General features: G+C 36.7%; 1 protein-coding gene across 1 annotated transcript; it reads left to right on the top strand.

The window, feature by feature from the left end:
• The first annotated feature begins 1,715 nt into the window (after window positions 1–1,715).
• Window positions 1,716–25,952, top strand: LOC140831129 (TATA-binding protein-associated factor BTAF1-like). The gene is given in 30 exon segments (XM_073194916.1): window positions 1,716–1,863; window positions 2,205–2,395; window positions 2,836–2,930; window positions 3,687–3,904; window positions 4,072–4,126; window positions 4,354–4,435; window positions 5,772–6,157; window positions 6,399–6,507; window positions 6,579–7,152; window positions 7,650–7,782; window positions 7,879–7,947; window positions 8,769–8,980; window positions 10,610–10,850; window positions 11,053–11,223; window positions 17,105–17,527; window positions 17,663–18,097; window positions 18,236–18,355; window positions 18,436–18,918; window positions 19,541–19,669; window positions 19,671–20,080; window positions 21,804–22,296; window positions 22,371–22,439; window positions 22,994–23,098; window positions 23,204–23,416; window positions 23,494–23,757; window positions 23,842–23,891; window positions 24,071–24,180; window positions 24,248–24,330; window positions 24,873–25,082; window positions 25,404–25,952. Coding segments are annotated over 29 exon segments (6,159 nt in total). The 5' UTR covers window positions 1,716–1,863; window positions 2,205–2,346; the 3' UTR covers window positions 25,572–25,952.

Below are 25,952 nucleotides of genomic sequence, written 5' to 3'. Positions count from 1 at the left end.
TTATTGATCGAGTAGTAGACATATTTATAAGTCAGGTTCGTCTAAAGGTAGGTACGGGTCGAGTTATTCGGATGTCAGTGTTTTATATTTTATACCCAATCCCGAATCTAAAATAATCAAGTTATTCTGGTTCTCGTACTACTAGGTTTTTGCAAAAAAAATTATAAAAAATTTATTAGATTATTTTTATATTTTTTGTTAATTAAAATATACTTAAACTAAAAAGATAAAAAAAAATAGTATATTTACATCATGAACTAAAATATATAAATAAAAAACACAAATTTATTTTAATTAAATTTATAACATTATATAAAAACTAAAATAAAAAATTTTAAAATTAAAAACAAATAAATGGGATATCCAAATGACCCGATCAAGTAGAAATTTACTACCGGACGCCCAATCCGATATATTTGTATCGGATTCGTGTAGAATCCGAATGAGACAAAAAACTCAATTTACCAAACTTTTTCTACTAGATCGAATTTGGTCGGGCTGGGACCCAAACTATTCGACCCGGATGCCCATCCATAAGCTTGTCTCGTTATATAAAAGAGTGAATTTCACGTGAGACCGTCTCATAGATCATAATATGTGAGACGGGTCAATCCTACCCATATTCACAATAAAAAGTAATACTCTTAGCATAAAAAGTAATACTTTTGTATGAGTGACCCAAATAAGATATCTGTATCACAAATATGATCCGTGAAACCGTCTCATACAAGTTTTTGCTTATATTTGCGTTATCAATTTTTCAATCCGTCGAAATATCAGACCGCAATACGACGCTGCCCAATCCTTCAAATTACACATAAAATTGAGTACGTCATTGGGTTGCCTTCCGTAATCTAAAATAAAAATTGAATTGATAATTTTCGAACCTGCCAAAAAATCGCCTCGCCCTGCCCCGGCCGCTAACCAGTTTGGACATGACTAGTCAAAAGTTGTGAATACCATTAAATATGGCTTAGTCATATAATATTTGATTCGCAGTGCACCTATATATATATATTTTCAATTTTAATATAAACTAAATTATTACAACAAAATTTAGTATAAAAGTGCAATTATGTCCGAGTGATTTTTTCAATCAATTTTGTGTTTAATTTTTTTTTTTTTTGTCATAAAAAAGATGGTAGTTGGCAAAACGAATATCTTTTTCAAGAGACCAAAAATTATTTATTGGAAACATTTTTTTTTCAAAATTTTTGTTACTATTAACGGTTTCAATAATGTAAAGAGTAAAGAGTGAGTCTCATGTGAGATCGTCTCACGGAGCATAATCTGTGAGACGGATCAACCTTATCCATATTCACAATAAAAAGTAATACTCTTAGCATAAAAAGTAATATTTTTTCATGAGTGACTCAAATAAGAGATCCGTCTCACAAATACGACCCGTGAGATTGTCTCACACAAGTTTTTGCCCTGAGGTAAAAACTCGATCCACCATTTGATTGAGAAATTGATTTCAATTACTAATTTTTTTTTTTTTTTTGACAAAACATACATTAATTTATTGAGAATAAATGTACCGTCCTCTTGTTTTTCTAGACAGTATTTAAATTAACACCATTTAACTAATCTAAGTCAAATTAAAATAAAAATTCGATCAAATGTTCTCATACAGTAATTATGAAATACAAATAGTAACAGAGCATAACCCGTTTATCAGAAATCAAGTCGGGTCATGACCCGCTAATGGAAGCACAATTTTTTTTTTCGAGTTCTATATAAACGAGCATCATCCCCTGTTATCAGAATCGAAACCCTCCTCTCCCTCAAATTTCTGACCCACATAAATATATAATTTTATCTGGATATATTACGGAAAATTCTGTCCAAAACATCGCTCAGGTGATTTTTGTTTGGTACGGATTCATATCTGTTTACATGTCTTGTAGTTTTCTTCTTTAATATACATTTCCAGTCAAGGGTGGTGGACGAATGGATCCGCATTACATGCTTTGTAGTTGTTTCATCGACCTAGGAAAAGCGATTTGAATTTTTACGTAAAAATCAGTTAAATTAGTTAGAACAGAGCTGTTGGGGGGTCTTTTTATTAGCTTGTTCTTAAAATGGTAAATTTCGTCACTTTTGGGTAAGACGATGTTGTTGATAGGATTTTTTTAAATCCTTCAGTTGTTAAAGGAGTAATTTGGGTTGCTTATGATTTAATATTCTTCGATCCACTGTAGGTGTGTTTATAATGGTTGCATAAGCAATGAGCGACATGCAGGCAACTAAATTTATTGGGAAATGTTCTCGCATGGCAGTCCATGGTTATGTAATATATGTGGGAATAAGGTGGAATCTTGGAATTTGATGAAAGCATAAATCATGGCTCAACAGTCATCCCGGCTGCATCGTCTGCTTACTTTACTGGACTGTATCCTCTATGTATTTTGATGTGTGATTTAATAGTATTCACCTGCACAAGTATATTTTGAATGCATGTGTGTCCCGTATTCTTGCTTCTGATTTACGAGTGTAATTTTGTGGATATTTTATGTTGAAATTTGAAATATCCTCTCAATCTGAGTTTTTCTCAACATTGTTGGTATCTGTACTTTTATGCTATCTTTAACTGGAGTCTGAAAACCCAAAAGTTCTTGCGTTTATTTTCTTCTTGCTATTGCCAGACGAATTGTCCTTTTTTTCTTTCAAATTGTGCTTGACGTACAGATTTCTATTCAATTATCTCTTAGGATACTAGGAGTCAAGGATATCAGTTACCCACACCCCCTCCTCCCCCCACCTCTTTTTTTTTTTTTTTTTTTTTTCCAATTAAGTGTCCACTTTGTCTGTTTCTCTTTAACAAATGCTAAGCTGGTACAACCCACGCAACAAGGTTTTCAGCAGCAAGGCAGATAGGGGAAATTGCTAAATCGCATCCGCAGGACCTTATTGCCCTCTTGAACAAGGTATTGTTTTGTTGCCTATGTTTTTTGGTGTCTAAATATTTATCTTTCTATTGATTAAACTTGATTAATTGCATGACCATACACTTGTTCCTTGAGAATGTGTGTTATTATCTCGTCATTTGTGATGGCACTGGGATTTTATGTGCTGTCCCAGGGATACTTTGGCACAAGGTTCTTGTTTTAATAGATGGGCTTGGGTTATTTGGCAAACTTCTTCTTGTTTTTTTCTGAAGTTGGATTATTAACATCTGGCACCCACTATATACTTCTTTCTTTAATGAATTCCAACAGAAAGTTAGAAATTAGAACATTGGTTTAACTGAAAGTTGATTGATTTTATCCGATGGAACTTTTAGTGCAATGATTCAAGAGAACAATAGATTACTTAAACAACGTGGAAAAACTCAATAATTTTAATCCCTTTCTGTTTATGCTGTACATATATTGCTAAATCCTTTTGTTTATGGAGCCAAAATGTGCCAATTAATTTCAACTACAACATGTATGTCTAATTGCCATTACTTTAGGAATATGTACCCTATCTGATTTTATAAAGAGAAGTTGTATGGTGGGATATGATTTCAACTCTGTTTCTTTGTATGGAATGTTTATGTTATTCATTTGTTCGTTTGGATACACAATTATTTCTTTTATTTTTTTATATTTGTCATTGAAGTTCCGTTTACTCTTGAATTGTAGCACGAGTAGTACTTTGCATTTTAGACCTGGAGTCTCACTCTTCAATTACTTGTGTAGGTGTCTCAATATTTACATAGTAAAAAGTGGGACACCAGAGTTGCTGCAGCTCGTGCTGTGGGGGCCATTGCAGAAAATGTCAAACATACATCTTTGACTGAAATCTCTAGCTGCCTGGAGGTGAAATTGTCAGAAGTTGGTATTTCTGCTACCTTTGATGAAGTGGTGATTTGGCCCAATTACCATTCGAAAATTGTTGGTGGCATTTCTTTTAGAAGGTTTTTCGTTATCTTCAGTATATTTTATATAATTTTTTCTTCTGATTGTCGTAATGTCTGAGCTATTATAGTTACTTGTTTTGTTTATTAAGAAACTACATCTCATCATTATGTTAGGTGAAATTGTTTTGTTGTGTCAATTTCTTCCATCTAATTACCATTTGCAGTTTTGATCTGAATAAAGTGTTGGAGTTTGGGGCTTTGTTGGCATCTGGTGGTCAGGTAATTAATTTCCCTGGTTACCCATCTGCTTGTGGTAAACTGAAAATCTGTATGTTCACAAACTTTTTATATCCTTTGTTTGTTCATTGAGGTAGCTGTATGGAGCTTCCAATATTTGTTAAGCAAAGTTTTTTTTTTCCTCTTATGTCATTAATATATCTTCTAAATAAGTGGATTATAGCAAGTATATTGCACCCGATTTTGATTTTTCAACAACTCAATTTCAGGAGTATGATATTGGAAATGACAACTGCAAGAATCCTAGGGAGCGATTGAGCAGACAAAAACAAAACCTTCGGCGTCGATTAGGTAAGTGTTATTTTCTTGTATCTGTTTTATTGAATACCAAGTGTCTCGATCAATCAGTAACATTTGGAACATATTATTGTTACAAGTCTTCTAAACACATGTATTAAGGTACTTGACGCATTACAAGACTGCCTTGTTTCAAGAGCTCTCTTTTCAACAAAAAAATTATCGATTCTTCAATTTTATGTTGGATTTTTTCAAGACATTTTTGACCTTGTGATTGGAAGTTCCATTTAAACCTTGTGGACAGTTGAACTCTGCTAGCAGAGGTTGTTTTTAGGGTTGTAATCTCTTTTGAAAAAGGGCATTGGCTCGTGTGTTCCTATATTTTTTATGGAGATTTCTCTCTGTGATGTACTGATGATTTGATTTTTCTGTGTAAAGTAAATCTGATCTCTGGTTGTATTATTTTATTCTTGGTTTGCTCATCGTATCCTCGTTCCTCCCAAAAGATTTCATTGTCTGGAACCCAAATTGTTTTACTCTTTTTGGCAGAATACTTTTCGCTTTTCTTAGTGATTCTCTTCCACGATTGTTTATAGCTGTTCAATCCCTTACATGTGGTCTAATTCTTTACTAGGTGGCTTACAATTGAAAGTGAAACTTTGAGTCTGGGCTGTTTTCACTTTACTTTCTTTCGGTTAAGATCTTTGGGCAAGTGGAATAATAATCTCCAATATTTGTCGTTCCACTTTAGCGCTGACTTTTTTAACTGCAATAATTTAGTCTATCTATCGTTATTGATGGTTCAAAAAGTTTTTTCAAGAATTGAAACTGATGATTTATTGCCTTCAATTTTTTTATGAATAAAATTGAATTGTTGCTTGTTTGGTGGATGTTGGGTCGGTGTTGAAATTGGGGTACACTAAGCGATCCAAACACTGCCTTCTATTTTTGTGCCTAAGATGCAGTTCACGATGTCTAAACCTTCTTTTGCTGTATAAAATAGCTGGAAAATCAATTACTCTTGTGTGATTGCTTAAACTATACGGTGTTTACCAGAACTGTTATACTTTGTACGATGTTGTTTTATTTTTTATCCTTATTGTAGCGGGTAAATGACTTTACCTGATAAATATGAAGCATGTTATATATCAAATGTATGCACATTGTTTTTAATTTACTACATGTTTTTATTTTGCTTGTTCTTGTTCATAAGTTACTTGTGGATATTGAATTTTATTAATTATTTGGATGTCCATAGATCAGAAAGAAAGAAAAGAATAGAAAACACGCACATTGAACTTTGGAGGAAATGGATGGCTTCCCCCATTGATGCGGTGTGCGGGCATAGAAAATTGTTGTACTTGTGACATCAATATCATTTCATATGCAGGTTTAGATGTGTGTGAACAGTTCATGGATGTCAATGATATGATAAAAGATGAGGACCTTGTTTTGCACAAGTTTAATTACCCTGTAAATGGAATTGCTTCCCACTATTATTCGTCCCAGCCTCTGCGTAATATTAACCAACTCGTGACGAGTATGGTGCCCACCTCAAGATCTAGGAGGCCCAGTGCCAGGGAGCTGAATCTCTTAAAACGTAAAGCAAAAAGTAATTCAAAAGACCAATCCAAAGGTTGGCCAAAGGATGGGTCCACAGAGGCAACCCAATCACACGATGCTATGGCACCCAGGACTACTTCCCTGGATTCACCGACTACTCAAAAGGTGAATGAAGAATGTCTCAATATTTTTACCAATATTATAAGGAACAAGGTGAGCAATTTCCATCACATTCTTTCTCAATCATCATATTTCTGTTCCATCTGAAAATCTAGGTGTCATTGACACGTCTCAAAATTTGATCCCTGTACTACTTCTGATTTGCTTGGCCTTCGTGGTTGATACCCTAATCCCTATGTATGTATGCATGTTTTACTTCAGCATCGTTCTGTTTACATATTTCTTTGTCTGGAGGATTTCTAAATGCAATCTACTGAAGACGTTTTTGATGCAGATACTTACAGATACCATTTCTGATGATGACAATATTGAAAATGATGGAGATGGGGGCTGGCCTTTTCAAAGTTTTGTTGAGCAACTCCTCATTGATATCTTTGACCCTGGTTAGTAATTACTTTTTGGGGCTTCTGATCATTGTTATGTTAAATTATATGTTAGCTGATTTTGTTACCAGTTTGGGAAGTTCGCCATGGCAGTATCATGGCTCTTCGAGAGATATTGACCTACCAAGGGGCTTGTGCGGGTATCCTTTTGCCTGAGTTCAGCTGTGCATGTTCATCGGCATTTAATTTGCAAAATGAGAGAAGAGAAAGTGAAACTGATTTTGATTTGCAAGTCTCAGTTGATGATTCAGAGCCAGTTTTGAAGAGACCAAAGTTGGAGGATGTTTCTAGTTCAGTGGTTGAATCCATTGATGGAGATCTAAATGCCTGTTTAAATGTTGAAGGTGAATTTGATGCAGGAGATGCTTTTCCCATGCATGCATATGGAGAAACTGATGGTGGTTTTGTGAAGGGGGAACCACGATCTGGTATTGAAAGCCCATGCGATTGTGGGTTAGATGTGAAAGAGACGAATTATTATTCTGAAGATAAGGAATTGATGGAGAAGATGACGATAATAAAAAAGATACCTCAAAACTCTGAATTGATGAACTTGGTTATGGAGGGTAGGACTTCTTGGCTGAGAAATTGTGAATTTCTACAAGAGTGTGCAATTCGCTTCTTGTGTGTCTTGTCCCTGGATAGGTATGATTTGTTTAATAAATGTTCAACAGTACTTCTATTTGAATGGTTGGTAGTGAAGTTAACAAAAAAGTGAAACTATGAGGAAAAAAGGAACTTAATGACTTAAGCATGAAAGATATTGACTTGCTATAGCAGATGCTTACATGTTATTACATTCTTTGGTTTTTTTTTTTTTTTATCAGAAACTAATAATTATTATAATATTGCTGAAAATTACAACTTTTAGTGGATGAGCATTCCACAAGACATCACAGTCCACAAGGCATCATGTCTATCAACTAATCATAAAATTACTAGCAACAAATAAAACTCCAATCTCTAACTAGGTCTGATACGGTCATGTGCTGAAACTGCGGTTTGTTGATCGTCCAACTCGCTACTCTGAACTTGATCTTGTCCCATAGATCTTCCCACGAGTCATCTTTGTCCCTAAACCTTGAAACAAAGATTGAATTTATTGGGAACTTGTTAGATGTTAACATTTTTTTAATGTACAGGTTTGGAGACTACATTTCTGATCAAGTTGTGGCACCGGTGAGGGAAACGTGTGCTCAAGCCTTAGGTGCTGTACTCAAGTACATGCATCCAACGTTAGTACAACAGACGCTGAATATTTTGTTGCAAATGCAGGTAAACATAGAGTAGAGAGTGTATACTGGAACATTTTTTGTGAGACTCTTTGTGCTTTACTGCAACATTGTTTTAATTAGCCCTCACTTTTTTCAGCGTAGACCAGAGTGGGAGATTCGTCATGGGAGTCTTTTGGGTGTTAAATATCTAGTTGCTGTGCGACAGGTAGATTGTTGTGCTATAAGATAACTTCACAATTATTGAAATGCATTTCTCCTTCTGATTTTCTTGGCATAGTTCTTTTAGTAACTGCTTCGTGAATCTAAGTTTAATATTGCAATTATCGGTTTAGAATGACAGTTTTCAATTTTTTTATTGTTCTGATTTGAATCCATGTAAAGACCTTAAACTGCAGACACAGAGATCATGTGAATGTGAAGAGATATACTTCACCAAACATTTTGCAGTTAATTAAAAATAAACTTCTGATTCCAGTAGACTGTTTTAGAAATCTGGTGTCCTTGCTTGACCATTGGTGATACAGCGTCTGTGTTTGTTATGGGGTACACAATTATCTGCTGGGTAGGAGCAGGAACTGAGCAGGAATTCTGGTCATATCAGATTATTTAATTGTTTGGTGCACTCTTTATGATATAGAATGTGTGTGAGAGAATTACTGATGTTGTTAGGTAACTAAAATGTGAGATGCCATAACAGGTCTTTTTTGGGGAGTCTTTTCGGACCAGTCTCTAACAAGGTTGAGACTTGGACCTAACTCAACCCTAAAAGTTATCGAGGGGTGGGACATTGCTTTAGTCCATATATACAACTCCCAAAGACTTAATTCAAATAATGTGAAACATCTAACACTATTGCGTACCTTATTTGTTTTTGTGTGTTTTCTTTTCTTTTTACCCAGCTGTAAGTTTCTATCTTTTCTCCGATAGATGACTTGAGCCGGTATTTTGTACATTTTGTCCATGCATTTTATAATTTTGGTGGTTTTGTTGCTTTGACAATGCCTAATCTTCTCGTTATGACTGTAGGAAATGCTCCATGATCTGCTTGGCTCTGTTCTTCCAGCTTGTAAAACTGGGCTGGAGGATCCTGATGATGATGTACGAGCCGTTGCTGCAGAAGCTTTATTACCAACATCAGCTGCTATTGTTTCTCTCAAGGGTCCAATATTGCATTCTATTGTCATGCTGCTCTGGGACATTTTGCTTGACCTGGACGATTTAAGCCCCTCAACCAGCAGGTACTTTGTCGAGTTTATTGTCTTTTGAGATTCTTCTTGCTGGTATATCTTCCTGTCTTTTTGGTAATCCTTTTTGCTGGTACATCTTCTTGTCTTTTTGGCAATCCTTTTCGATCTTTTTTTTTCTGCTATTTTGTAAATGGTCTTTAAAAGTTCATTAATCCGACAATATTTTTTTGATTTATTGTTCCATGCCTTTGTGTGTGTGTGTGTGTGAGTGTGTGTGTGTGAGAGAGAGAGAGAGAGAGAGAGAGAGAGAGAGAGAGAGTATGTGTGTGCATGTTTGACATTTTCTAGCGGATTAATGTCACGATCTTCTTCAGTAATGTCCCTTAAAGATTGAGCTGGATATGTGTTTCGTTGGATCATGGATGGAGTGTATTTATCATCAAAAGAAGGCCAAATGCTCTTGATTATTATTTCTTCTTAGTTCTTCTTCTGGTTCCTTAGCAGTTCTTTGTTTTTTCCTCCAACCTAGTTAACCGTTGCATTCCTACTTCTCCACTTTATCAATTTTGTTAAGTAAGATATTTCAGTTTCACGAGACATTTGAACCCTAATACGGCCACAGATCTACATTTTAATTTATTCTGTTTAATCCCTTTTAGGGATTTTAACAAAATGCTTGTCAATTCAAAACACAACTTTTCATTCATCATTAGTTAAATACCACAATATATTGTCTGTTTAAACCTCTCTTCTGTTGTAGAATGCTCCTCCATTTTTCTTCAGGCATTGTTCGCTTGATAAAAATTTTTAGATAGCTTTGTTAACCATGGTACTCCACTTTTTCTAGGACATTCTAGACCTTCATATAGATACAATTTGACCATAAAGTTGTTAAACCTATCATTTTAGGGCTTGTGTAAATTTGTTTATCTACTTTTGTGGAATTTTTTGCCACGTCTGTTCTTACTCAGGTTAATTAGCATTTCATACCTCACTGTTTACACTATTGTTTTTATTTAACCTCTAGTTCATTCTTTTCCTCATTCATTCTGCACATTATATTGTTTAATTTAAGGTTGTGTGCTGTGAAATATAAGAAGTCCTAAACTCATTAGTGCATGGGGTTAATTTGCTGGCTGGTGACCCTACATATTGTGTTTCAATCTTCTGTCGTATTTTTCACTCTTGATTTTCGTTAGCAAGAAAAATACTGTTTTACAGATGAAAAATAAAGATTTAAAAGTCCAATTTAATGAATCTGTATGAAGTTGCCTTGATTGAAATAACTTTTATATGCTTTTATTTATTGTTGGGGTTCAAATGATTGCGGCATTTTTTAATAGTAAGCAGTTTGTACTGTGATGGATTCTGTATTTCAGGATTGAAGGCATGGTATGAGATTACTTTTCAGTTTGAATTTTATTGATGCTAGAATGTCTGTTGTGCTGTTAAAAATTATTTTCTTGCAAACATCAGCTTAAGTTAGTTTGTAATTGTGGTGTTAACTATGCAATGATGGATATCTAGATTTTGTTAGTTTGCGAACATACTAAAAGTTGGTGCTCGATTGTGAAAGATACAAGTTCTGGTTGTTTTGTGGTTCATCTTAACTATTATTGTAAGTACATGCTTAAATGTAGGTTTTGAAAATGTTTCTAATACCGTGTACTACTTTTGCAGTGTAATGAATCTACTAGCAGAAATTTATTCCCAGGAGCAGATGATTCCGAAGACGTTTAGTATGTTGGGTTCCAAGGAGAAGCTGGAACTTGACCTTAACGAAAGCAGTCACATGGCTGATCATGATGAAGGGACAAGTTCTCTAGAAAACCCTTATATGCTGTCAACGTTGGCACCACGATTATGGCCATTTATGAGACATAGTATAACGTCAGTTCGCTTGTCTGCAATCCGCACCTTGGTAGTGTTTATTCTTAAATCTGACCTGTCATTTTCGTGGCATTTTTTCTACTATTTTTCTTTTCTCCTGCGACCTTGAATGATTTTTTTCAAATTCGTTGCATTCTTTAGGATATGAAATATCTTGCTTATATCAGCAAAACTGTGAATTTGCTGCTTTGTTTTCTTTATTTGGTTTGAATTAAACTATGTACGACATGCAGGAACGTTTGCTTGAAGCTGGTCACAGGAGGAGCATCACTGATGAAGCTAGCTCATTTTGGCCTTCTTTTATCGTTGGTGACACTCTAAGGATAGTGTTCCAGAATTTACTGCTCGAATCAAATGATGAGATTCTGCAATGCTCAGAGAGAGTTTGGAATCTCCTAGTCCTTGTATGCAACTTGCTCTGTATTCTCAGTTTTACTGATACTTACCATTTCATTATTTTTCTGTCAGCCATTAATTTTATGACAGCCGTCGAAACATTCAATCTTGATGGATTCTCGATCTGTGGTTTGATTATGGAAGCTGAACCCATGACCCAAACAATCTAGAAAATTGGTAATTTACAAACACAAAGGAAGTTTAGCCAGGTTTTAACTTTTGAGGTCTGGCAGTAGAGCTGTCAATCGGGCCGGCCCATGTCGGGTTGGGTCGGCCCGACTCGGGTTGGGAAGTGGTCGGACCGTGGCGGGCCGGCCCATCGGGTTGGTGGGTTGGGAAATCCCAGCCTAGCCCTCCAAAAGATGGGCCGCGGGTTGGGTTGGGCCAACCCACAGGTCTAAAAAAATCTAAACAATTTCAATACATTTGTTTAGTTTTGCATACTGTAGTTCACCCAAAATAATTGACAAAAAACGCTGTGCTGTAATCTGAATAAAAAAGAGTTGTTGGCGGTCAAAGAATCCAAAGATGAGTAAATGTTAAAACATGAAATGCCACAATTGACAGTGAAATAAACGAACAAAGTGCTAAAAAGTTAAAGAGTTCAAAGAAATTAAAGTTCATCAAACTAAACAAAAAAAAACAATACAATTTTTTTAAATTTCTTTAATCATGAAATCATTCATATCAAATTCTTCTCCTCCATCTTCATCCTCTCCCCCTTTATCAATATCAGCATTTGATCCTTGATTAGACAACGTTGTTTTAACACTTGTGTCGTCTTCATTACCTTGATCAACATTAAAATACAAAAATACGAATGTAGTTAAAATTAAAATAATAATAAACTAATTTATCAACTAAGTCAACAACAAACTAGAAATTTGTAAACAAAATTACCAACGTAACCATGCAACCAATTGCGAAGTGCAAATAAGAGCTTGAATTTTTTCAGGAAGTGTACAACTTCTATACTTTGTAAGCACACGAGCACCGATGGAAAAAGCTGATTCTGATGCAACAGTAGTAATTGGAATACAGCAATTTTATTTGAGAGTTTACACCGCTTCACCATCATTGAGAGACGAGTATCCGGTTCCACGAGACGCACTTCTATGTGGCCGCATGTTTTTTATCCTTCCAGTACTCCAAAACATTCAAATCTTGATGATATGCAAATTCAAGTTTTGGCTCCTCCAAATAAAGATCAATTTGAGATTTTCCAACATTTGTAATTGTCTGGCTCTCATATGCCATCATTTCCTATATTAATTGCAATAATTATGATATGAAAATATAAATCAGTTAAATAATATAAGAAAAAAAGTATTAGAATACTTACATAAAAAATGTTTTTGCTCTTTCCTTTACCTTCTCCTGTACTTTGGGGAGCAATTTGTGTGCTAGAAGAAGATCGTGGTCGTGAAGAACTTGCATTGTCAGTCTTAGAATATTCATCAAAAAGCTTATAGAATTTTGCTTTCAAAAGTTCTATCTTCTCGAGACATTTAACAAAATCACTCTCAACCTTAGAATAAAAAAACTCCAACATCGAAAGCTTTATCCGTGGGTCAAGAATGGCTCCAAATGCAAGCACCATGCTATATTGTGTCCAATACTTTTCAAACTTTCCCAACATTCTTTTACACATATCACTTATCACCTCATCTTCATGCATTAAGTTTTCCATTAACAAAACTTCAATCTTCCAGACTCGCATAAAATATAAATTTGATGTAGGATAAGAAGAACCGGAGATCAAATTGGTAGTGTCATAAAATGGCTCAAGGAACTCACATATTTTTTCTACTCTTTTCCACTCTTCACTTGAAGGACAAAATTTATAATTCTTGTCATTGAATTGAAGGAAAACAAAAGCTTTCTTATACTTGATGGCACTATCAAGCATTAAATATGTCGAGTTCCAACGAGTAGACACATCCACAATCGCAAGCGAATACTAGTATCAATGCTACTGACTGCTTGTACACATTCTTGAAACTTCTTCATCCTAGTCTACGAACCTTTAACATACTTGACTGACTCTCTAATTTTATTCAAAGCAACAACAGCGACTTTCAAACCTTCTTGGACAATTAGATTCAATATATGAGCAGAACAACGAACATGAAAATACTCACCGTCACACAATAAGCTATCATGCAAAGAGAGTTGCTCTTTCAAATTAACTTGCATGTTATCATTACTAAGATGCATTATCCAATGTCAAAGAAAAAACTTTTTTCTCAATTCCCCACTCCTTCAAAAATTCAAATAATTTTGCTGCTAATTCAACTCCTGAGTGTGGTGGAGGCATATGAGAAAAGCTAAGAATTTTACTATTCAACTTCCAATCATTATCAACAAAATGAGCAGTCAAGCAAATATAACTCTCACTAGTGCACGACGTCCACAAATCCGAAGTTAAACAAACTCTATTCTGAATAGTAGCCAAAACATGCTTAAGTTTCTCTTTTTCCCTCAAATAGATTCTTTTAATATCACAAACAAGAGTGTTTCTAGAAATACAAGGAACATCGGGATTTATGTATTTCATCCAAGCTCTAATACCATCATACTCAACAAACGAAAATGATAAATCATGTCTAATGATTGCACAAGCCAATAATTCACGTGCAATTTTTTGGTCTATTTTCTTAGACCTCATCTTCCCATCTTGATCAAGAATCATTTGTCCTACATCATGGAACTTCAATTTGCTACAAGTTTTCTGATGACGGCACAACGTAGAAGTTTCATGCTGTTTAGTCCCACATCGATACTGTTTTTTACATCCATTTGATGAAAAAAGGCTTCGGTAAGAGATGGAGATCATGGATGCGAGGTTGTGTGTCGAATGTTTCATATTCAGTGATGGTAAATGGAAGGCCTAGAGGAAAATTTAGGCCCTTCAAAGGTCTTCGCCAAGGAGACCCATTATCTCCTTTCCTGTTCGTGTTGGTGGTAGATGTATTGGGAAGGTTGGTAGACAAGGCAAAGGAAATGGAACTCATAAAAGGGATAGAGGTAGGAAGAGACATGATCTCGATATCCCATATTCAATTTGCGGCCGACACACTACTCTTTGGGAAGGACGAGAGTGACATAATATTCTTGGTACAAATTGTGACTTCATTTTGTGATATGTCCGGATTACGAATTAATTGGGAGAAGAGTGCATTGCTGGGAATTAACCGAGACCAAGTAGAGGTCGAAAGATTAGCTACACAATTGGGATGTGGTATAGAAAGTTGGCCGATTCAATACTTGGGAGTACCGTTGGGTGGCAATCCGCTTAAGGCTTCGTTTTGGGAGCCCGTTGTTGCTAAAATGTCGAAGAAGCTGGCAAATTGGAAGAAAGCATTCTTGTCCAGAGGTGGAAGACTTACATTGATTTTGTCGGTGTTGAATTCCATCCCGACATATTATTTGTCTCTATTCCGGGTCCCCAAGAGTATAGCGAATTCGATGGATAAGATCTCAAGGAATTTCTTATGGGATGGGGCGGACGATGACAAACATATTCATCTGGTAGCTTGGGACCAAGTTTGTAAGCCGAAGGATAAAGGTGGTTTGGGAATTGGGAACATTCAAATTAGAAATAAAGCCTTGTTAGGGAAGTGGTGGTGGAGATTTTTCAAAGAAGAAGACACTTTATGGAAGAAGATTATAGTTAGTAAGTATGGGCTACAAGAAGATGGGTGGGGTGCGGGGTTGGCAAGAAACGTAACGTATAGATGCCCATGGAAGTTCATTTCCCGTATGTACCCTATTTTTAATCAACGTGTATCTATTCAGGTGAGGGGAGGGAATGTGGTTAGATTTTGGGAGGATAGTTGGAAGGGGGACTTTCCGTTCAAAGTTCAATTCCCAGCATTGTTTCAGCTTTCATCTCTTCACAACTTGCCTATATCTTTCTTTGTTCACTTTGATTCGGATTCACGTACTCAGTCTTGGGATTTAAACTTTCGTCGGGAAGTGAGATGAGGAACTTCAGCGGTTGTCAGAGTTGCTAGGAGTCCTAGATTCGGTTACGTTAGTAGAGGGGGTTGATGATTTTATTCACTGGTGTGGGGATCCTCGGGTATTTTCTCTGTCAGTTCCTTCTATGAGTCTCTTCTACCGAGTCATTCTCAACCACCTTCTCCAACCTTCCATGCTATTTGGAAAGTTCCGGTTCCCAGCAAGATCCAGATTTTTTCCTGGACATGTACTCTGGGTAAGCTACCTACTTCGGAGATGATTCAAAATAGATGCCCGGGAAATGCCTTGTCTCCTAACTGGTGCGTGCTGTGCAGAAATGCGATCGAGACTCAGGATCATATGCTTTTACATTGCCCTTTTTCGATGTCATTATGGGAGAGAGCCTTGCAAGAACTGCGGTTGGTTTGGGTTATACCTAAATCGGCCATCGATTTATTCACCTTGGATTTGGGTTGCCTTACAGGTAGCAGAGGAAGAACATTTTGGCAAGTTGTTGTCCATTGCATCTGTTGGACGATTTGGTCGGAGAGAAACAGAAGAACTTTTGAAGATAAAGAAAAAAATGCGGACATTTGCTGGGATACAATCAAAACTACCATCGCAATGTGGATCGGAACTCATAAAGCTTTTGAGAACGTCGCAGTTTTAGATTTGACGCGACAGTGGGATTTTGTGTATCACTAGCTCTTTCCCGAAACATGTAATTTCAAATAGGGTTACAAAATTAAAATAGTGGACTCCTAGTCCACTTATGTAACCCGCGATGTAACCATTTTATCATTAATAAAATTTCGTCTCTTATAAAAAAAAACTTGTATTCAAGAATGTATTAATTAAGAGGAAAAATAGCAATTAACAGTAACACCTCATTTCGAAAGACAGAACTCGTTGAATACACGTGTAAGCTTGAAATGGGACAAACAAAGCAATATGAAGCTACTGTACATGACCCATTACTCTAAGAAAATTGTGGATGTGGAATATAAAAAGATGATCCCACTCTAGTTGCAGGTACTAAATAGATAAATAAAAAAGGGTTAGGTTCATTTTATTTCCTTGGAAAATGGTTACCTACTATACTGAGTTAATTAATTTTGCGATTTGCTTCAGAGGGAACACACCGTTTTGCAGCCAAGAATGCAGGTAGGGACAGATCGAGACAGACGAAGCCAGTGAAAAAAGATTGAAGCTCTCTTCTTCTAAGAGATCCTTAAATACTGCGAGACAGAACACCGAATCTGAAAAAGAATCTGTACAGTCAAACACTGTTGCTGTCTCCTAACTCCGTAGAAATCGTAAGCGAGTTTACGTAGGATATAGAAGGATAAGAGGGATAATGATCGGGGGCTGATTCATAGAAACCGTAAAGGGTTCTTGAATCTTGAGATTTGAGATCTTCGGTTTTATTTAACCCATGGGCCATGGGCTAACCCGAGCCCATCGGGTTAGGCCCAATTCAAACCACGGCCCGAGCGACTGGGCCCGTTTAGGCCCTAATTTAAATGGGCCAACAAAATCAAAACCCAACCCATTAAATTTTCTTGTCGGGCTGGGCCAACCCAACGGGCCCAGTCTATATTGACAGCTCTATCTGGCAGTGATTGTTGTCATGTGAATAAAGCTTGATTTTGAGCACCTTTGTCTCGCTCATCTAATATGATTAATATATTGTAAAAAGCATGACTCAGCAGTCCTCAATTTTATCTTAATTGTTTAATGTTTTGATGCCCTCCTTCTACACTTAATTTGCAGTTTTATCATTCTTTTATAGAATTTATTTTGGCAGCGTAAATATTCAGTTATACGCTATGTGGTTCATCATTGTTTAAGAATCATGGAACTATTTTAATCTATTAATTCCTGCCTTTCCGGCTTCACTACTAACACAGTTCTTCAACTGGTTAGTGCCTGATGGAAGATTTAGAAAATGCTGCAAAATCATACTACTCTTCATGGGTAGAGCTGGCAACAACTCCATACGGGTCCCCATTGGATGCTTCCAAGATGTTTTGGCCTGTTGCCCTACCTCGTAAAAGTCATTTCAAAGCTGCAGCTAAAATTAAAACAGTTAAGTTTGAAAACGAAAATCATAAAAATAAGTCCTCAGAATCATCGGAAACCATGTCAGCAGGGCCAAATGGAGATGCTCCAGCAAATTCATCTAAAAATATTGTCGGTGCTGATTTGGACATCTCAGTAACTTGTACAAGAGTTGTTACAGCAACCGCTTTAGGAGTTATGGCTTCCAGGTTTAGTGGTGCATCCTTGCAGTATGTGGTTGACCCACTGTGGAAGGGATTGACTTCTTTATCTGGAGTTCAGCGGCAGGTTGATCTTTACTGACAAAATCATTTAGTGTATCTTTGACTTTCTAGTCTAATATAATCTTGGGGTAATTCTTGGGTAAAAGTGTTGCCACATTTTTTTCTATTGATTGCATTGTTTCTTTGTTGATTGTGTCAGGTGGTTTCAATGATTCTTATATCCTGGTTTAAAGAATTGAAAGGCCTTTTGAAATCGGATGGGGTTTTTGCTGGCATTTCAAATAACTTTCGGCAGTGTTTATTATTGTTAGTTTGCAGTAACCCTGCTTTTCCTACAAAAGATTCTCTGCTACCTTATGCTGAACTCTCTAGATTATGCGGTAAGATGCGGAATGAGGCCAGCCAGTTGTATTTTGCTACAAAGTCATCTGGCTTGTTCAGTGATATTCTGTCGTGCACCAAGGTGGACCTTGAGAATATGACTGCTGATGATACAGTGAATTTTGCATCACGACTCCCATTTGTGAGGAATAAAAACACTGGACTAGAATCTGATGGAAATAATTTATTTGAGGAATTAGAGTCTCTAAAGCAAAATCTTTTGACAACTGCTGGATATCTGAAATGTGTTCAGGTCTGTCAAAATATCTACTCTTCTTTATCTGAAAGAACACGTGCTTTGATTTTGCATAGATTATTCTATATTGAATTAGTCCACTGGCCAAGGAAAAGATTTTCTAACATTTCAGTCTTGCTTTTTGAGTGGTTGCAGAATAATTTGCATCTTACTGTCTCGGCTTTACTAGCTGCTGCATTTGTATGGATGTCTGAGCTTCCTGCAAAACTCAATCCAGTTATCTTGCCTATAATGGCTTCTGTTAAACGAGAACAGGTAATTTAAAGGTTATGGTGTATGAGCGTATCTTTACTGGGGAACACCAAACTTTGACTAAAATTGTGTTTTGTTTTAAGGAGGAAATTCTGCAAAATAAGGCTGCTGAATCACTGGCAGAACTCATCCATCAGTGTATTGAACGCAAACCTGGTCCCAATGACAAGCTAATCAAGAATCTGTGTACTTTATCATGTATGGATCCTCGTGAAACACCCCAAGCAGAAGTCCTGAGTTCTGTAGAAATAATTGAAGATCAAGATCTTCTGTCCTTTGGAAGCAGTAGCATTCGATCAAAGTCAAGAGTTCAGGTGCTATCTCCTGGTGAAGACCGATCAATGCTTGAAGGTTTCATTAGTCGACGAGGATCTGAACTTGCATTGAAATATCTATGCTTGAAATTTTGTGGTTCTTTATTTGACAGACTTCCTAAGATGTGGGATTGCCTTGTTGAGGTCCTTAAGGCTTGTAATATTGAGGGAAAGACACTGGAAGATGAGAAACTGATTGATCAAGCTATTGATTCTGTTAAAGATCCTCAGATTTTGATAAACAATATCCAAGTAAGCAAGCGTGTCTTTACTTGAACAATTGTCAGCTTAAACATCATGTTTAGAAAATGAATGAATCTGTTTATTTTTTGGGTCTAGGGATGCTAATGGCTTGGCCGTGTTGAATTGGAACAAAACCGAACACTAAATCGGTTCTACCTGGGTAGAATTGGTCGGCCTAAAAAAATTTGGAATTGGTTACAAACTGGTAGGAAATGGGTAATTGTGAAAAAGGTTAAAACACAAATGGAACCAGTAGATCGATTCTACCTGTTGGATTCAGTTCGGTTTCCAGTTTTTTTATAGTCACTCTAGTTTAGAGTTACGACTCAAAAAATAATGAAATTAGCGGTTTTTACAAAATCTTATGATTCAAGCCTTGAAGGTATCTTAAAGTTTCTGGTTGGTGCCTTTTATGTAAGGGTTAACCTGAAGTCTTGTGGAACTTAGTTCCTCAGTTATTTACTTAGGTATTCTTCCTGTGTACTTTGGGTTCTATCCTCTTCTTACCCCCTTCACTGGAAGATAATTCTACTGGTTTACTGTATCATGACGCAAGAGTTATACATCTTTCTACTTCCATCCAGTGAAGATTTTGGCTGCTCCTATCTGATGCTTCTTCACTTCTGTGCAGGTGGTTCGTTCTATTTCTCCTCTGCTGGATGCAAGTCTAAGACCAAAACTTCTCACTCTTCTACCTTGCATTTTCAAATGCGTGCGCCATTCTCATATTGCCGTAAGATTATCTGCATCAAGATGTATCACTGACAATGGCCAAGTTTATGACTTTGGATGTCATGGGCGTGATCATTGAGAATGCTATTCCTATGTTAAGCGATGCGTCATCTGTACAGGCTAGACAAGGAGCTGGCATGCTAGTTAGTTTGCTTGTACAGGGGTTGGGTTTGGAACTGGTCCCATATGCTCCGTTGTTGGTCGTTCCTCTTTTGAGGTGTATGAGCGACTGTGATCATTCTGTCAGGCAGAGTGTGACGCACAGTTTTGCTGCCCTAGTACCTTATCTTCCGTTGGCACGTGGTGTCTCTCTGCCTGATGGCTTGACTGAACGTTTGTCTAGAAATAATGAAGATGCCCAATTTCTGGAGCAACTAGTTGACAATTCTCACATTGATGATTACAAGCTCTCCTTTGAAATAAAAGTGACTTTGAGGAGGTAACTTTTTATTCTTTTGTTGGTAATTCTCGCACAATTATTCGAGGGGAACAGTTTTGAAAGTAAGGGAGTGCAAGGAAAAAGGTTATGATGGGGATTGATCTCCATTTTTGCATCCTAATAAGTGGAGGTTAAAGGAAGGGACTGTTATAAAATCGGACACAATTGTTTTACAGTTGATATGTGCTCCTATCTGTTGCCCATTTATTTCTTAGCTTTCCTTGGTGTGCAAGTGAACTCAGCAAATTACTTTTTGGTAATGTGTTTATTTATAGCAGCATGTTTCGTATAATTGTTTTTCCTTCCTCGGCTATGGCTTCCCCCTTCCTCTCAACCCCACATCTACTTCCGCACACATCCAGATTTTCTCAAGGCTTTACCAATACACATTGGTATCAGCTAAATGATTATCTTTCTTTCATTCTCAGTAAAAAGTTGAATCAAAGAAGCTATTATCATATTATGTATCTCAACTAATGTATGTTAAGGTTCACCTGTTATTATAGGTGCAACACTATGCCCAATTCCATCTCAATTGAACCATATGCAAACCTTATGACAATCTTCCCCTACTTTTTCTCCTTGCTGCTAGACCTTTGTAATGTGCGAATTGTAGCTTTTGCTTTAGGGAAGGATAAATTCTCGCTATTGAAGGAGCTAGATAGTCCCGTCTTTCGAGACAAATAGTAACTTCTGTGGCATGCTGCGTCCTTGTGAAATCGAGGAAGCATGGCATGAAACAATTTGAATGGTGTCGTTATGCTTATAGTTATATATAATGTCACTTCTGGATTTAACATTAAGAATACTCAACAATAATTCATAGTTAGTTATTTACCTACATAATTAGTTTAAAAGTTGTATTTCCTGTTATCGAAAGTACGATCCAACAATGCTCTGGTGGGATTGTTTGCTGCTTCACTAAAATGTGCCGACACCAAGGGCAACGTCAATGATTCATCATCACCCTTACCTAAGCTCTCAAACTAGTTGATTTGGCTACAATCTCTCTTCCCTATCACCCTGTTTTTGAAATGGGGCATACTTGATAGCTTTACTTTGAGAACCCACTCTTTCTATTTCTCGGAGGTCCTCTATGTGCATCTCTTCCGAATTCCTCAACAATGTTGATTGGTGTAGGATTGAGTCTTTAGGGGTTAATATAGAATAATGGTCTTACAGAGATTCTTATAAGTTTGACCTACTGGTTAAGCCACACAAATAGCACCTCACTATCCTAAGCATTTTTAATGTCAATTACATGAGGAATTGGAACATTTGTTTATTGGGCTTCTGACCTTGCAAAGATGGCATTGGATTTACCCACAAGGTGGTTTACACCACAGTGCTTGCACTTTGATGCTTTTTTCCCCCGAAATTCAACATTCTTGTTCTTCCGTTAACACTAAATTGATGCCTAGAAAGCTGACTGGTGCACTTGTCCTAAAACATCCAAAAAGCTATTGTCTTTCTCCATCATTAATTTCTATTATTTTCTTTTGAATTCAAAATTTTAAATTCTACTTTTGTGTGTCTAGTTACTGTTATCTATGTATTACACTATTTTAGCTGTTGCCTATGCATAAAATCTTGTTTTCTGGGTATGATACTATTATCTGCTGATAGAAGTAAATTCAAGTTTTATTATCTTGTCTCCCAAATTTGTGTTCCTAATTCAACAATACATCTCGGTTGTTAATCTGCTCTATTTTCGTGGTTTCAGGTACCAACAGGAAGGTATAAATTGGCTAGCTTTTTTAAAGAGGTTTAATCTTCACGGTGTTTTATGTGATGATATGGGTCTTGGTAAGACCCTTCAAGCATCAGCAATTGTGGCATCTGATGTAGCAGAGCACATTGCTGCAGATGATGGCAAGGACTTGCTACCATCTTTGATTATATGTCCATCAACACTTGTTGGGCACTGGGTCTATGAGATAGAGAAGTTTATTGATCCTTCTTTGTTAACAACACTTCAATACATTGGTTCTGCTCCTGAGCGTTTATCTTTGCGACTGCAATTCGATAAGCATAATGTCATTGTGACATCATATGATGTTGTCCGCAAAGATATTGATCATCTCAGACAGTTTTACTGGAGCTACTGCATCTTGGATGAAGGACATATTATTAAGAACTCGAAATCCAAAGTCACGGTTGCTGTGAAACAGTTGAAGGCTCAGCATCGCCTCATACTGAGTGGAACACCAATCCAGGTTTGTCATGAAGCTCAACTTATAATTACATTTTAAGTTTGCACTGTTGCTGATTAATCTGTATTGGGTTGCAGAATAATGTGTTGGATCTGTGGTCTCTATTTGACTTCCTCATGCCGGGGTTTCTTGGAACTGATAGACAGGTATTTTACATTGCTGCTTTCCTTCATTCTTTAAAATTGTATTTTCTTGCTTTATCTGTGGCAATACTAAATCTTGTATTTCAGTTGGTAGAATGAACAAACAGGAGCCCGAAAGTAGAAAAAAGAGGCTTTGTTTCTGGTTTTGAATTTTTTATTTATTGTTTCTCTGGAACAAATGTTTCCCTAAATGACTATATGTGTTTGTTTTTTTCTGGTGAGATAAAAAAAAGAAATCGTCAGCTTCCAGGCCTGCAAAGTCCCAAAACATGATCTTTTGGTGTAATATTTTCATTGTGTTTGTGAATGCTGATATGCGTTTGGATGCTCAATATGCGTAGCTGAAAAATTCCTGAACTGTTTCGAATATTTTAATGCATAGTATTTATCATGTTGTTTTTGATATTTCTGGTTCTAACACTCAGAAGATGACAAACCAGAAACATATGTTGTTTGCAATGATGGCCTGAAGTGGTTCTGTTCGGAGTTGTAATTCTGTAAATTATTTCTAGCACTTATTGTACACTGATGCTAAAAAAACATCTGTGTTTCTACAGTTTCAAGCTACTTACGGAAAACCCCTGTTAGCTGCACGAGATCCTAAGTGTTCGGCAAAGGATGCGGAAGCTGGTGCCCTTGCCATGGAAGCATTGCACAAGCAGGTTCATGATTTTTAGCTTAAACCCTCTTTCCTGCTCCCACTAACCATTAGACTTTTTCTCAAGTTTGTTGCATATGCTCTTATATGGAGTTTGCTTTATCATTAGGTTATGCCTTTCCTCTTACGCCGAACAAAAGATGAAGTTTTATCTGATCTTCCAGAGAAGATCATTCAGGACAGATATTGTGATTTAAGTCCTATTCAACTGAAGTTGTATGAACAATTTTCTGGTTCACATGTTAGACAAGAACTTACAAGCATGGTTAAGCTAAATGAAGATGCAGGAGGGGCACCTAAGGCAACTCCTCATGTTTTCCAGGTAAGTTGAGAGAGTGCTACCAATCCATTCCATTATATTGTTTTTCTTTCCCCTCATTTCATTTGTTTCAATTTCAGGCACTTCAATACTTATTAAAACTTTGTAGCCATCCATTACTTGTCCTTGGTGAAAGAATTCCAGACTCACTCTTGCCTATGCTGTCAGAACACATTCCTGCCAATACTGATATCTCTACAGAGCTCCATAAAATAGTACATTCCCCTAAACTTGTCGCTCTTCAGGAGATAATGGAAGAGTGTGGAATAGGTGTGGATGCATCAAATTCTGAGGGCAACATTGCTGTTGGCCAGCATAGGGTTCTAATATTTGCTCAGCATAAAGTAATCACGCTTCATTTCTCTTTCAAATGGTATTTTCTCCATTATATTTTGTGCTTCCCTTGGTTAATTTTTCCGTTCGTGCAGGCCTTCTTGGACATTATTGAGAAAGACTTGTTTCAAACTCTCATGAAAAAGTAGGCCCTTGTTGATGCTTCTTGTGGGATAAAAACTTGAAGTTCTCTTTTCTATTGTTTTTTTCCCTGTAGTAATTTATTTTCCTTGTTTTGTCTTGTCCTTCCCAGAAATTTTTGGGAAGGAGCTTTTTTCCCCCTTTCTTATATTGTTATGTAATTGCTTTTTTGGATCAACACAGTATTACATATTTGCGGTTGGATGGATCGGTTCAACCTGAAAAACGCTTTGAAATTGTCAAAGCTTTCAACTCAGACCCAACAATTGATGCCCTGCTGCTCACGACACATGGTACTACTTTGAAATTGATGATTACATACTAAAAAACCACCCGTAAATCTAATGATTGCTATTGCAGTGGGAGGGCTTGGTTTAAACCTGACATCAGCTGATACCCTTGTTTTCATGGAGCATGACTGGAATCCTATGAGAGATCATCAGGTAGGGACCTGTGTTTTCTTTCTCACAGCTTGTTCTTTACTTCGTTTTTGAAATAACTCTTCTTCAGTTTTATTAGGAGTAGTATACGTACAGACCCTAGATCAATGGTAAAAATCAGTTTACGGTATATGTTTGCTCAGAGGCACAAAAACAACTCTTCTTCAATTTTGTTAGGAGTAGTATATATACGACCCTAGATCAATGGTAAAAATCAATTTATGGTATAGTTTGCTCAGAGGCTTGACTAGTGCATTTTTATCTGATTTGAAATAATAATATTAAACTTGTGTTTAAGTAAATTGTTGGTGTGGCATTTCCTAATGTTTGATTCTCTGTATATCTGGTAAATCATTCATTTGCCTTTGAAATGAAAATTGGTAGCAATTAGATGGAAAATGATCTCCTTCTTTAGATGGCCTAATCTTTTTTTTCTTGATTATTGAATATTTACATATCTTGTTATTTAAGAACAAGGTCTGCTCCTTTCTTTCAGTTGAATAAGCATCATTGCCATAACATCATATCCGACAATAAATTTGTAGGCAATGGACCGAGCACACAGGTTAGGCCAACGGAAAGTTGTTAATGTCCACCGTCTGATCATGAGAGGCACCATGGAAGAGAAAGTTATGAGCCTTCAAAAGTTCAAAGTTTCAGTGGCAAATGCGGTCATAAATGCGGAGAACTCAAGCATGAACACGATGAATACAGATCAATTACTTGATCTGTTTACTTCCGCTGAAAGCAATAAGGTATTTAATGCTGCAGTTGACTAGATTTTTTCTTTGGTTGTTTTTCCATCATATCGGACGTTGTTCTAGAGTATGCCAGATAGGCATCCAAAGGAGGAACCCCAGTGGGTTCAAGCAGAGGAGCCCTTGAAATAAAATAAACTTCAAATATGAAAATTAAGATGATCGAAGTTTAGAACTTTGAAATACATTAAGTTGCTTGTCAACTAACTCAATTGGATTGTCCTTGCGGCTCTCTGCCACAAGCCTGAGGCTTTTGAACAGTTAACCAGTTTAGCCTGTTTTTGTGTTCATTATTTTGTTTTTGTTTTTATTATTCAGGGGGCAAGAACGTCAACATGTTCAAATGGAGTTAATACGGACACTAGATTACCCCGTAGGGGCAAGGGACTGAAAGCCATTCTTGGTGGGCTAGAAGAGCTTTGGGATCAGTCACAGTACACCGAGGAATACAATCTAAGCCAGTTTTTAACAAAACTTAATGGCTGAAGTATGCAAAGTATACCCAAGTGCTTTCGAGATTTTGGATTTAAGGATGAAACATGATCCGCATCATTTTGCAGTGGATACACGAGCTGCACAGATGTGCTGAACTGTAAACTTTCCATCGCCGCGGCTCCAATTTTCAAGGATAAGTTATTGTTGTCTTTCCACTGTATTTTCATGTTATTTCCCTCTATTTTAGCTGTTCTTTTTCCTGCAATTTAGTGCTTAAAAGAAGCGGTGTAGAATTAGTTCCGGGGATTTTGGTTGGTTTACTTGATGCCGATATCTCATTGAGGGTTAAAGAAAATGTAAATTTGGATACTGTAAATACATTCAGACATTTTTTTGGAATGATAGATGCGGCAAATTCAGTTGACTTCTCAA

The sequence above is a fragment of the Primulina eburnea genome, chromosome 4 (assembly GCF_022965805.1).
Source record: "Primulina eburnea isolate SZY01 chromosome 4, ASM2296580v1, whole genome shotgun sequence".
In the NCBI taxonomy this organism is placed as follows: Eukaryota; Viridiplantae; Streptophyta; class Magnoliopsida; order Lamiales; family Gesneriaceae; genus Primulina; species Primulina eburnea.
The sequence above is the reverse complement of the archived record's forward strand: the minus strand, read 5'-3'. Positions and strand labels throughout refer to the sequence as shown.